Genomic DNA, 17,797 nt, shown 5'->3' on the forward strand with positions numbered 1-17,797 from the left:
TATTATAAAGCTACTTAATCCAGACAGGCTGCAGTGACATTGATTTTAATCTATTTCCGTAACCTTTTTGGTGGATCTTTTTTAATTAACTTTCGCATCTTAGCTTTATTGATTTATTTTTGTTTTTTACCTTTAGACTCTATAGATGAGTCATAACTTTATATATAAAGCCATCTGGATTCTTCTCCAATTTCTCTCTCATTTTACCCTTCTTCTAAAGACCAATGTCTATAATCTCTTTGTAAATATAAAAATGAGTGTGTGCGGATGTGAGAAAAACAAGTAGGTTTTAATCAGGTTTTGTTTTTGTTTTGTTTTGTTTAAAAAAAATTTTTAAATACCGTAATTTTAAATTTGGTTCTTATATGTGCAACTTAAAATATATCTGGAGTGTCTCTCTTGATGGAACCTAGCCCGGCCAGGTGGGTTTCAAGGTGGGTCACAATTTGGTCCCACTGCAGTGTGCACCCCAGTTCATCACTTCCCTTGTTCACATAGGTGTGCATAGCAGTCATTACCCTCCACCCGTGCTGCAACTGGCTTTGGGCTGTTGCACAAGGATGCTGCCACCCAGCAATAGAGAGGGGTGTCACCACCACCTCTCCAACACTTCCGCCTGTTGGTCAAGCTTGACCCCAGGAGTGGAGGTGTGGCCAGCTTGCAGCATTGGGCCGCCACACAAGGAAGCTGTCTCTGCAGATCCCTCATACAGTGGTGCCCCACAAGACGAATGCCTCGCAAGACGAAAAACTCGCTAGACGAAAGGGTTTTGCGTTTTTTGAGTCGTTCCGCAAGACGAATTTCCCTATGGGCTTGCTTCGCAAGACGAAACGTCTTGCGAGTTCTTGCGAGTTTGTTTCCTTTTTCTTAAAGCCGCTAAGCCGTTAATAGCCGCTAAGCCGCTAATAGCCGTGCTTCGCAAGACGAAAAAACCGCAAGACGAAGAGACTCGCGGAACGGATTAATTTTGTCTTGCGAGGCACCACTGTACGCCAGATCCCTCTCAGCTGGCCCTAGAGTGGCCCTAAGGAGAAGGAGCCGCTGCCACCGCTGCCCAACCCCAAAGGCTGGGCTTGGGTGCTGCTTCCTTCGATGAGGGAACCTGTTTTGGGGGTGCCTAGTTGCACACCCTCAAAAGAAATGTGTCTGGAGCTGCGACCCTCCCCGTCCTGCCCTCTCCATGCTATGCCACTGGCACTGGCTCTTATATATGTTCATCGCTGCAGCTTTCTTTGTAAGTGCTAGCTTGAGAGCCATAGGTGATAAGGAACTGCATGTCAGAGGGTGCATGGAATTCCATGGCAGTGAATGAGCTAGTGGAGGGGGAATGGAACACTGTTCCTACTGTGCACCCAGTGTAGAAACCAAGTAGGGTGCCAGAATCTGGTGCTTAGCATAAAAATACAATGAATTGTTGCAGGAAGGAAATACTTCTTTGTCTCCCTCTGTAGCCCCTCCAGTCCCTCTCCTGTTATAAAAAAATACATAATTGCAGACTAGTTTGTGGTCTTATTTATTAGGATTATGTTCTACCAATCCTGTAGTCATATATTTGTACAATTGTGTGCCGAATGAAATCTTACCTTGACACCATGCAGCATAAATTGTTCATTAAGAAGGTTGTTCAGCCCCCTCTCCCCTCATTATAGCTTGTGTTCTCTGAAGTAAATTATGTTGAAATACAAATAATATTACTGCAAAAAAGGTAATCTCACTTATTTCCCATACCATAATTAAGAAAAGTTGGTATATCATAGGGTTTGTTCGGATGTTGTCACTGAGAAGGAATCAAGGTAGAATTTGGGTTTATGAACACCCTTACCCATGTTTCTACTTCTCTTTTCATGATAACTGGTGACAGAACAGGAGCTTCTATACTCTTATGGTGAGAGGGATTGAGGAGGGAATGTACAGCAGTGAAATCATGTCCAAACTCTTAACCACATTGATGATCAGAGGGAAGAATTGAAGCTCTGGCTTGCTTTTTTAAAATTGAAATAGGTTTACTGTAGTCAAGTTGGGCCCTTTCAAAATCCTTCTAACAGTTAGTGCCTTTGCCTTTCATGATAAATACTGGTATGTAGACCTGTGTTAACACTTACTGCATGGTGAGCTAACAATATGTCTAATTGTCTTTCAGTGAATCAGTTTTTAACCTTTGAAGGCCCTATGCTACTGGATGTGCGCATTAAGCATTTGATGAAAACAAAGCAGTTAACTCAAGCAACTGCCCTGGCAAAAGTGTGCTCTGACAATCCAGAAATCAGCAGCAAAGGCAGTTTTAAGCAAACCTATCTAGTCTGCCTTTGTTCTGGGTCACCAAATGAAAAGCTAATGCAGGAGGTAAGTATGTTTTAGAAATATGCCTTGTGACTTTCTCAAAACATCAGTAATAAGAGTATTGGGAAACATGGTTCAGAAGTGCATGTTGTAACATTCTCTGAAGAAAGAATTATTTATGTTCTAGAACAGTTAAGCTTGAGTCAGTGCAAACTGTAAGGTATAAAACATCTTGGGCCAGATTCAACTACCCCATTCATGGAAGCTAGCACAAGGACTCCACCTAGCTCAATGGAGCTTTCCCCCTCTCTTCCCCTGTACCTGCCCCATATCCTCCCTGGAGAGTTGAGAGAACCCCCAGAACAGCATGGCAGGGAGGAGAAGGAAGATTGTTCCATCTCCAAGCAGAAATGCTCTCATTGGTGGTATATTGAATTACACCCATTGACTCTTATCCCTTAAAAAAGAATTGTTGAAGTGTTTGCCATATTTTATTATATGGGGGTCTATTCGTTAATGTATAGTACCCATTATTTGGATACAATGGCTTTTAAATTGGAACAATTGGGCATAGAAAGGTTAGGAGGGAATTCATGATTTTGAATAATTCTGGGAGATTAAGGTTTTCAGGGAAGACAAGGGTTTTCTTAAGACAAGGGGTAATTAAATATGCTCAGTAGTCAGTCTTTGAAACATTCATATCTGTTAGACCCTCTTTGGCAGTAATCAGAAAGGAACTGACAGCCTTGTTCGAGCTTTTGAAGAGAAATGACAGAATGACTCCATTTGGCATTAATATATTTTAAAATGCCCTTCCTCTTTCAGCATTAACCACACTACCTGGTGAATGCTAAGCTTTTGACCACCTTCAAATCCTCTAACCATGGCTGGCATTGACCTCAGCGCAGATGCACTGCTGCAGCATTGTTAAAGTTGAAAAGGGTTAGAAGAAAGGGATTCTAGTACTGTATAAGGAAAGGAAGGTGGTTCATGAACTTGCTGAAGCCCAGAGGTTGCTCCCAATCTCTTAACCAAAATTAAGTCCTTTGATTCCTGGAGTCCTTTCACTTGGATTATTTTATATTTGGAAATGATTTGTCCAGGTCCTTACAAACATAGGGTAGGATTTCCCTAACAAGACCTATCAGCAGAAGCCCTGCACAAAACATTTTGCTTGCACAGTGGGGCTTTTCCCCTCCGCCCACCCATGTGTGTTGGTAAGGCGAATCCCCAGAACAGTACTCAGAAGGTGGAGAGGTGAGTGGTTATTCTGTTTGGCAAACGGAAATGCTTGCACTGACAGAAGAATGAGAAGAGTGTGACGTTAATTCCTCCCATAAACTAATAAAACATATACATAGAGACTTAAGTATTTTTGTCTGTGTTAGCAGTATTTTTAGTCTCTCTGGATAAGTGTAATAGAAGATGCTGGTGTATAAATTTAAGAGATCATTGAGATGATTTATGTAACGTATAAACTGTACAAATTAGATTTTTTTCTTTTTGAAAAATAATCATGGTTTTTACATAGAGTATCAATGTTTAAAGCAATTGCTTAAACTGCTGGTATGTACTATGCATGTTTTGATGTAATCGGATTTAATATTTTAACTGAAAACAAATTACTTAATCTTTTTTTCCTCACTCTTCAGATTGCAGATATAGACTGCAAAGATGCTTTAGAAATGATCTGTAATCTAGAATCTGAAGGAGATGAAAAGAGTGCTCTTATTTTATGTGCAGCATTTTTATCTCGTCAATTGCAGCAGGGAGAGATGTATTGTGCATGGTAGGTTTGAATCCTTTGAACTATGTTAGTTAGAATATATTATACAGCAAATATACAAATGGAGTAATGGAATAGAAATATTATAAAATTGAGTATTTTGTCATAACTTGTGATAGCTAGTGCCATTGGTGTCTGTAATTTATCCTAATTAAGGATCATATAGCAGATCAAATATTACAAAGCAACCGTAGTTTTACCTCTGTAGGAACCAAATTCTACATATCTTAGTAGACTGGTGTAATAGAAGTTAAGTTAATATATCTAAAATACTTACCTCATCATTGTGAGATTTTACTGTACCAGTACATTTCCAAGTACTATGCAGTGAAATGACTAGTAGACTGTTCCTTGTGAACATAAACCAGAGCATATTTAACGCTGAAACGTGCATCCTTACCATTTATATCCGTATAAGATAGATATTGAGTGGGAAAACATAATACTTGGAATGAAATGCATAGTCATGAAAATGTTAGCACATTTAACATTCAGGATTTTTCTTTAAATTTTATTAAAATAAGATTTCAATCACAAGAATGATGGATTGTAAATCACTCTTAGTTTTATGCTGCTCAAGATGCATTAAGCAAGCCAATTTCCCCATCTCAAGTATTCAGAAAGAATGACTTGCTTTCCATGTGTCAAGGCATAGTTTAGTCAAACAGTTATCTTATATAAATAGAAGTGTACTTCATTTTAAATGTACTGTAATGTTTCTCCTGTTTTTGGCCAAAATATAATGCAGGTAGGCTGCCTCTGAAGCTATTATTTTTCTTTGTATTCCAACTGTTTCCAAAATTTCCCAATAAGTAGAAGCTGCAGGGAATTCCCAAGGTGCCATACTAGCAATTGTTTACCTTAATTTATAGGGCATGGGGCTGCCACCTCTGTTGCATTGATTGCCAACTCCCAACCCCCTCCCTTCACCCCTGCCCACTTGCTACCCCTGCCAACACACTTCCCTCCCCATTGTGAATCCCCATCCTTCCACATCTCTCACAGCTCTCCCCAATCCACTGTGAGAGGGTGAGAAGATGAGAAAGTATTTCATCGCATTCTGCCAGAAGGAAGTGTGCATTTTGAAATTCCCACTTCCTTCCAGGAGCAGTGGGAAAATGAGAGAAAGACACACCCCTCCTTCTAGTGACTACAGTGTTTCAATGTTAGTATAGTTTTAACTTTGTAAATCTCAATTTTCAGGGAACTGACACTCTTCTGGAGCAAACTACAGCAAAGGGTAGAGCCTTCTGTACAAATATATCTAGAGAGATGTCGTCAACTTTCTGTGTTAACAAAGACAGTATACCACATTTTCTTCCTAATTAAAGTAATCAATTCAGAGGTAAGGATGTGCAGTAAGGTTATTTGTGATGCTGTGGAATTGAAAATCCACTTGGTAGTGACTTGCAAAGTATAGTGCACCTACCTCATGAAAATACAGTTCTTCGCACTTCCAACTATGGTATCTGCATGCGTAAACTAGCAGTCAGAAGTTCCTGTGAAGCATAATTTCCTCTTGTCTCAGAGAAAGCTGGCATGACAGTGTGCACTTTGCACTCAGTATCTCTGGCTGCCAAAAATGTCCAAAACACTAACCATTTGCTTAGAACATCTTTTAAAGAAAGGGAGGGAGGATGAGGCCATCTGTGGGAGAGAGCTTTTGATTGCTTTTGACCATTCTAGATGGCCTTGACTCCTACATCAGTTTTATGAAGTAGAAAGATTGCATTGGGTACAATACAGCCAAATTTTGCTCACTCTGTTTCAATACCATCCTGGGTAAAGTGTTTATTTTCCCATTATGTTTATATTTCTAGGCTATTTTCCTGCCCAAAGGCCAGTAAACCAGGTTACAAATAAAAACAGCTCAAAACTTAGAAGTCAACAGCTAAACAAAATAAAGAAAAAAAAAGTCAAATGCAGAGCAGCACCAAAACAACCTCCAACTGTTAAAAAGCAAACATCAAAATGCAGCAAGAAACCAGGCCAGCATGAAATCAAGACCAAAGGAACAATGAAATAATAAAACAATTGTAACAGAACAGCCTATAGTGTGGAGGTAATACAAGTATAGGCGAGATAGTTCCACATCCTGTTGTTTCAGGATGATGTGGGCAAGTGGAAGTTCTTCCAGGGAATAGGTCTTAGTAGGTCAGTTGTATTCCTTAGTTTGGGACCTTAGTTTGCTTGACTCTGCCTTAAATTGTATAGCGATGTCTGCCCAAGAGTTGCTAAAGATACTAGGTTGGATCCAGAGAAGAGGACATTTGCACAAGTAGATTTTCTTCATGTGTCCTTCACATGAAAAGCTACATGATACTGCTGTCTGATTTCAGCTCATTCATTCCCATTCTAGCATCTCATCTTCCAGCCATCAGAAACATTTTATTTGATGGATGCAGGTAGCTGCAATTTGGGTTGTGAAATTCTTTTCATGCAAACATCCTTATACTTAACGTTTCTCTGGATACAACCCAGAGATATTTGAGAATGGCATTTACATGTAATAGCTCTGATAAATGTTGAGCCTTGCGGGACACAGCTGAATTAAGGACAAAGAAGTTGCTCTTTTCTCCAGTATTATTTTTTGTGCTTCTATATATTGTAAGGCAGTTGCTTGTTTCACTTAATAATTATGGGTTTTTTCAAGAGTTTGTAACAGGACCACATTAATCAAAAACTGAATTCTATAGCTGTTCCTGGAAGAAGTGATTAATTTTGACAAAATGTAGACCATTATCCATTTAATGCAAAAATAAGGGTTTTTTAATTGTATGTTTAATGTTCAGATGTAAGTGAAAGAGTTTGAATAATCATTTATAGAATTTACTGAAATCAATTGTAAGCATTACATAATGTTTTAAATTACTTTTTAATTTGTCTCTTCTTTTACAGATCGATGCTGCTGGACTTGCAACGTGCATTGAACTTTGTGTGAAAGCATTGCGTTTGGAAGCCAGTGAGAATACAGAGGTCAAGATTTCCATTTGCAAGACTATATCTTGTTTGTTGCCTGATGATTTGGAGGTTAAACGTGCTTGTCAACTGAGTGAATTTCTCCTCGAGCCAAATGTGGACGCATACTATGCTGTTGAAATGCTATATAATCAGCCTGACCAGAAATATGATGAAGAAAACCTTCCAATACCAAATTCATTACGCTGTGAGCTCTTACTTGTATTAAAAACTCAATGGCCTTTCGATCCAGAATTTTGGGACTGGAAAATGCTAAAACGTCAGTGTCTTGCATTGATGGGAGAAGAGGCATCAATTGTATCATCAATAGATGAGCTGAATGACAGTGAAATGCATGAAAAAGCAGAGGACTGCCAAGATGAAAACAAAGAAACTTTAGTGAATGGACTTTCTGGATGTTTTGATGAAGCTACAAACTTACTTAGAAGCATTAGAGATAAAAAGCAGAAAAACCGAGAAATAAAGAAACTGAGAGAGCGAGGGTTCATATCTGCTAGATTCAGGAACTGGCAAGCATACATGCAATATTGTGTGCTGTGTGACAAAGAATTCCTTGGACATAGAATAGTAAGGCATGCACAGAAACACTACAAGGATGGAATCTATAGTTGCCCGATATGTGCACAGAATTTTAATTCTAAAGAAACATTTGTTCCGCATGTCACACTGCACGTTAAGAAGTCTAGTAAAGAGAGACTGGCTGCAATGAAACCACTGAGAAAATTAGGAAGACCACCTAAAACAGCAACCACTGGTGTGAACAAGAAGAACAATACTGTAGTTAAGCAGGAACAACGGCACATAAAAAAGAACAGCCTTTATGCAGCAGACTTCATTGTTTTTAATGATAATGATGGTTCTGATGATGAAAATTTTGAAAAAGACAAACCTTACATTCCAGAGATAACACCAGTTCAGAAACCATTGCCTGTCAATGAGTTTACATGTCCTGTTAGCTTGTGTAAGAAAGGCTTTAAATACTTTAAAAATTTGATTGCACATGCGAAAGGTCATAAAGACAATGAAGAAGCTAAACGGTTTCTTGAAATGCAGAGCAAAAAAGTCATTTGCCAGTACTGTAGACGCCATTTTGTAAGTGTTACCCACCTCAATGATCATTTACAAATGCATTGTGGCAGCAAACCCTACATCTGTATCCAGATGAAATGTAAATCTAGCTTTAATAGTTATGCTGAACTTTTGAGTCATCGGAAAGAGCACCCACTCTTCAAGGCAAAGTGTATGTTTCCGAAATGTGGGAGAGTGTTTTCAGAAGCATACTTACTTTATGATCATGAAGCACAGCACTATAATACCTTCACCTGCAAATTTGCAGGTTGTGGAAAAGTTTACCGCTCCCAAAATGAATTAGAAAAGCATATTAAAGACCATACTAAATCATCTGAAAAAATACAGCTGTCTGATGGTGAGAATAATTCTTCCCAACCTTTAGAAGAAAATGAGAATGCTGAAGAAATCCATCCAAAAGAAACATTTGTTCTACCACCTGAAAATGGTATAAATATCTGTGCCAAAGCAGAAAATTATGTCTCGGATCAGTTCAAAGATGAATCTCTCAGGACTGAGGAAACAAAAATGCCAGCTAGTGTACTGGAACAGATTAATTCAATCTCTGTAGAAAGTGTGGAGCAACCTATACCTGCTCCTCCTTCAAAGGCAGAACCGGTAGCTGTGGCCAGCAGTGTTTTGATGCCTCTTCTAGGCCAAAGAATTAGAGAAAACATGGCAAGAAAAGGTAAATTACCTGCTTTGAGTAGTAAAATAGATACTGGTGCATCTGTAGTCCAACAGTTATGCCCAGCAGTTGAAGATACTTGTAATGATCTTGCAGTGTTCCAGGAAGGAAAGGAACATGACTGTGTTGGTGAGTCCCAAACAGTTTCCATGCATTCAGTTAAACTTGAACCTGAAGTTCTTGCATCAAAAAGCCCTGAAAAAGAGATAAGTCTTATGTCCTTCATGCCGAATCAAGTAGGCTGTCAAAATTTACTCTCTCCCAAACTTCCCATGGAAGAGAACATTAAGACTGCTCCCAATTTTTATAATTTGCCTCTAAAGACTTTAGAAGGGATTGCACTTGCGCCAACCCAGAGCAGCCTCGGCACTCCTTTTGTTCCAGTCATACCACTGGCAGCTCCAGTTCAGAAGTTCACTTGCCAAGTTGATGGATGTACTCGAGTCTACAATTCTTGCCAAAGCATTGGCAAACATATGAAGACAGCCCATCCTGATCAATATGCTGCATTTAAGATGCAGCGCAAGAATAAAAGGAGTAAAAAAACAAGCAGTTTGCAAAACCTGTCAAATGATAGCAAAATTGTTTATTTTTTACCATCACAAGTATCTACTCCCACTAGTGATGCTTTTCTTCAACAAGCCAAGACCACTTCAAATCCCCCTTGTACAAGCCAACTGCAGCAGCTGTCTAACGCCCTTTTTCCAACACGTCTGGAAAGTATGACTAATTCCCTATTACCCAACATGGAAAATGTTATAAATATAGGTCTATCATCCCATATTAAAAGTGAAACAGAGAATACATTAGGCGCACAATTGGGAAGTTTGTCCAGTGCAACTTTACCTTCACAGCTGGACGAACTAGAAAAACCAGTTATGCCTCTGAACATTGACAGTGGTTCAGATCCTTTCCTTCCTTTACCTTCAGAAAATGGTCCAATTTCTCTCTTTCCTTCTCTTGCTGATAATGGTCCGAGTTCTGTTTTCTCACAAATGGAGAACAATACCAGTCACTTTTCCTCCCTAGAAGGAAACAATAACTCTGCTTTTACAAAAGAGGAAAGTGTTGATGTGCTCTTCCCTTCACAAGTAAATAATGAGAGTAACTTCAGTGAAACCACTCCGCAACTCCTTGTTTCAGAAAAAGTGAAAAAGGTTCGTAGGCGAGATCCAGATGGAAAAGAAAAGAAGCCAAAGCATAACAAGCGGGCAAAATGGCCAGCAATAATCAGGGATGGCAAATTTATTTGTAGTCGATGTTATAGGGTTTTTTCTAATCCTAGATCACTTGGTGGCCACCTGTCTAAACGCTCCTATTGTAAGCCCCTAGATGAATCGGAAATTTCTCATGAAGCTCTACAGCTTAATGGACAATCTTCTCTTCTTGCCAGTATGATTCTTTCTTCAAATGCATTGAGCTTACAGCAGCAACAGGAGCCAAGTTTTAATCCAGAAGTGTGTTTTAAAGAGCCATCATTCCTTCAGCTGCTGGCTACTGAAAATCGGTCAACTGCTTTTTTCCAGAACTTGTTTCCACGGACTAATACGACTACCTTCAATGCAAGTGAAAATGAAGAAGGAAATGAAATTATCAAACAGGCCTTGGAAACTGCAGGCATTCCAAGTACTTTTGATTCTACAGAAATATTACCACATGTAATTACAACTAGCTGTATCACTGGTACTACTGAAATAAATGCAACAGTTTTGCCAAATCCAGGTGTGTCACCTTCGTTACCAACTACCTTGCTATCAGACCAAAACAGAACAATTAACACCAAAATTTCCTCAGTAGAAGAATGCAACAGCTTACCAGTATTTCCAGATGACTTAATACTTAAGACTATTGAAAATGGCTTATGTTCCAACTTCGTTTCTAATTCTACTGCCACAGCACATAATTTTGGAAATAATACTTCACGTATTTCAGTCATAAGCAGCATCAAAAATTCAGAATTGAGTAACTTAAAGAAAAAGGGGGTTGGTGGTTCGAAGAAAAAGAAGAAAGTTGCTACTGACATTTCACAGAAATTAGTAATTAATGATTTGTCAACATTGGGGCTTTTAGCCAGAAATGCTGAAGAAAATGTGCAAATATCGACAGAGAATCTCCAGTCAAATGTATTGACAAAATATGAGTCTCAAGTGTTAATGGAAAATCTTACACAAAAACTGAGCAATGTGGACAGCGAGTTAATTGCCAGTGTCAAAGAGAACTTTAATACTAGTCATGACACTCATGAAGAAACAGTTTGCTTATCAGTGAAATCTGAAAATGACAACTCTCAGGTCACTCTAGATTCCTGCATTCAGGAAAATTCCAATTTGGAGATTTCAGAGCAGAATGTAATTGAAAACTTTGAGAAGACCCTTGAAATAATTAAAACAGCTATGAACTCTCAGATGGTAGAAGTTAAAATGGAAAACCAGGAAGTGTCGATTGAGTCATTGCAGAGTCAGCAAATCAGTACTCCTGAGTGTACTTCAGAAAACCCTTCACAAACTGTTCAACCATCCAACCTTGCGCAACACATAGCAGACATACAGAATGTCACCCTTGATAAAAATAGCCCTTCTAAGTATGACACCTCTCACAAAGATGATCTTCAGATTATGGAAATATTAGAAGGTCTGAAAAAGCTGAAGTTAGAAAGTGAAACTTCAGGTCAAGTGTTTGACAGTATAATTCATTGTCTTCCAGCAGATTCACTACCACAGATTCTTGTTCCATTTGTAACAACTGAGAGCACTTCTCCTGTCCAGCCACCTTCAGAAACGCATAATCGGTTCAGTGAAAAAGCCCATAAACCTTTTATGTGCCAGGCCCCAAGCTGCAGTTACAGTGCTATGACCAAGGATGCATTATTTAAACACTACAGCAAAATACATCAATACACTGCAGAAATGATACTGGAAATTAAGAAACACCAGTTGAAATATGCACCCTTTAAATGTGTTGTAGCTACCTGTCCAAAAACATTTACAAGAAATTCTAACCTCCGGGCCCACTGTCAGCTGGTACATCACTTTACAACAGAGGAAATGGTAAAACTAAAACTAAAAAGACCCTATGGGAGAAGATCCCAAAACAAAACTGCAAACTTAACACCAAGGCCTGTTGAACTAAAGAGTATACCTTGTGTGCTAATGGAAAGTGCACAGGAAGCACAATTGACTAAAGATCTTGAAATAAAGAAAGAAGCATGTATAGAATCTGTGAAAGTGCCAGAAATAGTGGTGCCAGAGAGGGTGATCCCAGAGGAGGTGGTGCCAGAAAGTACTCCAGATGTTTCTGAAAAAATGGAAAAACCTCCACAAGTGGTTACCATTCCTCCTGAACTTTATAATGTTGCCACACTAAAAAACATACAGGTACAACCCAAAGTACGCAAAATTAGAAGACATAGGAAAGAAAAAGAGGAGAAAAAACACCCCAAACCAGCATGTAAAACTTTAGAACTTCCTACTAGTTATAGTCCCTACAGACCTTACAGATGTGTACATCAAGGTTGTTTTGCTGCTTTTACAATACAGCAGAATTTGATTCTTCATTATCAAGCTGTACACAAATCTGATCTGCCCTCCTTCTCTGTGGAAGGAGAAGAAGAAAGTGAGCCGAGTAAAGATGAGGAGTTTTGTAAAGAAGAAGACTGTGATGAAACTGAAACAAATGTAATTGTAAAAGAATTCAGATGCGAGGTGAGAAATTGCTCAAGGATATTTCAGGAAGTCACTAGTCTTATTCAGCACTACATGAAGCTTCATGAAATGACTCCTGAGGAAATTGGAAGCATGAAGTCAGCCTTGGATGTTGGAAGATTCCCTTGTGATCAGTCTGAATGTAAATCATCCTTTACAATGTATATTAATTATATTACTCATTTAGAAGTGGATCATGGAATAAAGATAAAACAAACAAAAACAGAGGATGGCATGTACAAGTGTGATTGTGAAGGCTGTGATCGTATTTATGCAACAAGGTCTAATCTCCTACGACATATTTTTAATAAGCATAATGACAGGCATAAAGATCATCTGATAAGACCGAGGCGATTCTTGACACCAGGTCAGGAAAATATTTCAAGTAAGGCTAATCAGGAAAAAACCATGAAAATTAAGCATAAAGGATTAAAATATAGGGCAGGAAAGCATGGAAACAAAATATCAATTAGGACTAAGCGAAGGAAACTTATAATTGTAGAAAACAAGAACTTAAAAATGGGGCAGATCCTTGAGAATAAGGCATATACTTTGAAATGTGGAAAGTATGTGTACTCAATAAAGAGTAGGCATGATGCTTTATCAGAATGTTCAAGCACTTTGGTCACACAATATCCATGTATGATAGAAGGCTGTTCGTCAGTTGTCACAAGTGAAAATAATATAATTAGACATTATAAATGTCACAAGTTGTCTAAAGCATATACTTCAAAACACAGAAATATCCTAATTGTCTCAAACAAACATCCTGATTTAATGGAGAAAGAAGTATCTTCACAAAATGAGGCAATTGAGGACAAAACGTGTGATGCAGAATTGCAGCCACATTTGTCTGAAACCCCTGAGGACTTGAGAGCCTCTACACCAGTGGCACAAAAAGAACCTGAGAAGAGTGAGAAGGATGAAGTGGATGAGCTTGCAGAAATGTTCATTACCAAACTTGTTAATGAGGACCTCACAAGTTCAGAGAATCATGGAAAGCCTTCTTCTGATGTAAATAATGACTGCCAAGAAACTAGTTCTTGCCTTTCGGAAAAGCAAAACGTAAATGGCAACTTGAAAAGAGCAAACAAAGAAAAAAATCCTCAGATTAAAAAGCGGAAAGTTGAGAAACAGGAAGAAATCTTAGCTGTTGAAGTAAGTAGTGTGCGGAGAGAGGAGGAAACTGCTGTCGCTGTTCAAACTGCTGAAGAGCAATCCGCATCTTTTGACTGGAGTTCATTTAAGCCTATGGGATTTGAAGTATCTTTCCTCAAGTTCCTTGAAGAGTCTGCAGTGAAGCAAAAGAAACCTACAGATAGAGCCTGCAATAGCTGTGGAACCAGAAAAGGTTCTCATTCAAACTCAAGAAAATCTAATGACAAGTCCTCGTTTGCAAGAACACGATCATGTTCTGAAAGTGAAATCTATGTACAGTTTGCTAACCCATCACAATTTCAGTGTAGCGGTACTGTAAAAATAGTTTTAGATAAGACTTTTAAAAATTGCACTGAGCTTGTGTTGAAGCAGCTTCAGGAAATGAAACCTATTGTCAGTCTTATAAGACTTGATGGACATTTGGAGAAAAATCCAGAGGTTACAAAATAATCGGGTAATATGTGTGGACTCTATGTTCTGATGATTAATGTCTAAACATGACCTGTACTGCATTTTTTAAATTTTATTTTAGTAGGAAGCCATTGAGCATGAGACTATTTCTTAAGGTTTTCTGTTGAAGTGATTTAACCTAGCAAAATCATGACAGTTGTCATGTAAATTTCTTTGTTTTTATCCCTATGGGACTTGGAACAGAATCATTGTTTCAGTTTTGTAAATAATTGATCAGAACCTCAATTTTTTATCAGATTTTTGTCCTTTTCCATGACTCAAATATTTGTGTATTGTCTGTGGTATTTTTCACTGGGTCACAGCTCATATATAACAGTACTTTTTATTTGTAGATACATTTTTGTATATATTTATTATTGTAAATCATTTGCTGCTGTTAGCAGTCTGTAAGTCTGAAATATTAAATGACACGTTTATATTCAGAATTTTAATTTGTAACTAAGTGATCCAGTTTTTAAAATATTCTTTTAAACTTTTTAAAGTAACAACTAGGTAAGTCTACCATATCCAGTTTCGTTTTGCATAAAATGTGTGTACAGGAGAAGAGATTGATCAGATCACACTTAATTGGTTAAAATACATACTGACACAGTTGTGTTTGTAACTTGAAACATCCAATATCTTTGGATGGTATTCATATGTACTTAACTCAAACTTTTTCCTATAACTGCATTTGCATTGCTTTTAATTGGATCGAAATTCTTCCACTTCCATAATATAATGGAAATGTAAATTTTAAATAGTTTGCTGACACTGAAGATTTTAAACAACATTTTGGTATTGAATAACCCATCGTGAATGTGATAGAAAATTAGTAGTGTGGAGCAGTGTATATTTTTGAGGTGGTGATTTGTGAAGTAGCCCAGTATTGCCTTAAATAAAATCACATTTCATTTCTTGTTTTATACATGTTATCTTACAAAGGTCCTTTTTGTTTTTGAAATTTAGATTTATTTATAGGGTAGCATCTACAACACAGCTTTGGAAACAATCTTTTTTAATGAACGCATTTTTACACTACTTGTTTTGATATTACCACCTTGGTATCTGTTTTGTAAAATACTATAACAGCATTAGAAACACAATATTTGCTTTTTCAATGGAAGATGAGAGTTTGTGCTCTTCCAAGTATAATTACACAGCTTTCATAATAGATGACAGCCTCTCTTCTCATTCACAGTTACAGTAGAAAATGTAAGTTTCCTTCTGCCTTTTTTAGAATTAAGTTTCCTTGTCATTTGAAGTTTACATTACATGCACGCAAAGATACTAATAGCACATCAGGTTGATGCAGGGTAGTATTAAGGCAGAGAGACCACTGTCTCATCCACCATATTGAACTTCACTCAAGATGGCCCTGCTATTGAGGCATCAAACAAATGACTTCAGGCTCTGTCCTAGTATCTCAAAAACTTCTTTCCCAGCAGCACAGCAAGGGAGCAGTAGGTGAGAAAGAGGAATTAATGATAAGCTGGTGCAGCATAGACTTACTCCTTCACTTGACACCAGTTTGAGACAGATTATTAGCAACCCAGTACTTGCCATCATGGTAGCAGTAAAGATTTGTATTTGAGCTCAAAATACTTGTTCCTACTAAATGTTTTATGTCACCAAGGTCAAAATAGAAGTGTGATACTGCCATAATAAAGAGTACATGTACACACAAGCCAGAAAAAATAAGCACAACTTCCTTTTCATATATAAATATATGGCTGATGCAGCTGGGAAAGAATTGAATTTTGATGGGTCAAGTGGATTCTCTTACTGACTGTTAGACTTTGGCGAAGCCTATAGTAGATAAAACTGACTAATTTATCTTCTGCAGGTTATCACTATTGCATATTTCACTTGATAAGTTGAATTTGAATGTCAAGTATGGATAACATACCTGTTTATAATTTTAAAATGTATGTTAAAGGAACAAATATGCAACAGTAACCACTTTCTCCCCCACCCCACCCCCGGGTTGTGCCCGGACTCTTCAAGAAGCATTGTTTGGTCACCATACTTCTCTCACTCTTGCTTCATGAAAATACTTGAGGGATTAAAAGGAGGAAGAGGCAAACATGAAAGGAGAGGCCTTCCTTTTTTCTTGTTTTGTCACTCCACAACAGAGTTTGGTAATATGCCCCTCCAGATACTGTTGGAACCCCCAACATTTATGAAACCTAGCCAGCTCCAGTGATTAGAGGTAATGGAATTTGTAGGTGAACAACATCTGAAGGGGTTCAAGTTCCTCATTCCCAACAAGTTCACATAATGTTGCTTAAGCCTTTTTTATGCTGTGTGATTTAGAAATGGGTAAGAACATGAGAGCTCCTGGATCAGGTCAGTAGCCCGTCTAGTCCATCCTATTATTGCAGTGGCCAATTAGATGCCCATAGGAAGCATACAAAGTAGACCTGAGCACAATAGCACTCCCCTGCAGTTTCCAGCAACTGGTATTCAGAAGCATTCTGCTTCTGATTGTGGAGATGGAGCATAGCCTTCATGGCTAGCCATTGATAGCCTTATTTTCCATGAATTTGTCTAGAACCTTTTCAAAACCATGCAAATTGGTGGCCATCACTTCCTCCTATGGGAGTGAATTCCATAGCTTAACTATGAAAAAGTACTTTGTTCTGAATTCTCCCAACCTTCAGCTTTGTTGGATGTCCACCCTATTCCTGTGGGAAGCCCAAAGAAAGGACAAAGCTTTATGAGACTGGGAGAAAAACTCCTCTGCCCACTTTCTCCATGTCATGCGTAATTCCATGCATTTCTATCATTTCTCCTCTTACATGGCCTTTCTCTTAACTGAAAAGTCTGAAGTAATGCAACCTTTCCTTATCCGCTTAATAATGTTGGATGCCCTTTTCTGAACCTTTTCTAATTATAATATCACCCTCAGGAGGTTATGGACTCTCCACCTTTGGAGGTTTTAAAGCAGAGGTTGGATGGCCATCTGACATGGATGCTTTAGTTGAGATTCCTGCATTGCAGGGGTTTGGACTAGATGACCTTTGGGTCCCTTCCAACTCTACAATTCTTTTTTTTACAAGATATTTATTAAGATTTTTAGAATATTACAAGACGAAAAAAGAAAAAATACAAAGTAAAAAAGGTTAAAAACAATTCATTCTTTCCATTACTTATCCTTCATTTGCTTATTTCCAAGACCTCCTCACACCTCCCTTTTTTGTATTCCAGTTCAGTTATTAATTCAGCAAATCCCTCCCCTCTTTGTGTATCCTAATCGTTAATCATAAGATATTGTAATTTTAGATTTTTACCTATTAATGAACCATTTTTTCATATTCCCTTATAACATTTCAGCTAAAGACCACTTAGTTTCTATCCAACATCATTCTAACATTCATTAATTTTGCAATATTTCTGTAAATAGTCTTTAAACTTTTTCCAATCTTCTTCCATCGACTCTTCTCCCTGGTCTCGGATTCTGTCAGTCATTTCCGCCAATTCCATATAGTCCATCACCTTCATCTGCCATTGTTCCAAGGTGGGTAGATCTTGTGTCTTCCAATACTTTGCAATGAGAATTCTTGCTGCTGTTGTGGCATACATAAAAAAAATTCTATCCTTCTTTGGCACCAATTGGCCGACTATGCCTAGGAGAAAGGCCTCTGGTTTCTTCAAGAAGGTATATTTAAATACCTTTTTCAATTC

General features: G+C 38.1%; 1 protein-coding gene across 2 annotated transcripts in view; it reads left to right on the top strand.

Moving 5' to 3' along the window:
- The window catches only part of ZNF292 (zinc finger protein 292), a 31,625-nt gene extending 16,587 nt beyond the window's left edge, over positions 1 to 15,038 (top strand). For both annotated transcript variants that reach the window (XM_080999844.1, XM_080999845.1), the window contains 4 exons: positions 2,141 to 2,343; positions 3,933 to 4,069; positions 5,270 to 5,411; positions 6,965 to 15,038. In XM_080999844.1, coding sequence (XP_080855970.1) covers positions 2,141 to 2,343; positions 3,933 to 4,069; positions 5,270 to 5,411; positions 6,965 to 14,110 — 7,628 coding nt within the window. In that variant the 3' untranslated portion in view covers positions 14,111 to 15,038. The remainder of the gene's footprint in view (positions 1 to 2,140; positions 2,344 to 3,932; positions 4,070 to 5,269; positions 5,412 to 6,964) is intronic.
- The last annotated feature ends 2,759 nt before the right edge of the window (positions 15,039 to 17,797 follow it).

This window comes from Podarcis pityusensis (genome assembly GCF_964106645.2).
Source record: "Podarcis pityusensis genome assembly, chromosome: 3".
Classification (NCBI taxonomy): Eukaryota; Metazoa; Chordata; class Lepidosauria; order Squamata; family Lacertidae; genus Podarcis; species Podarcis pityusensis.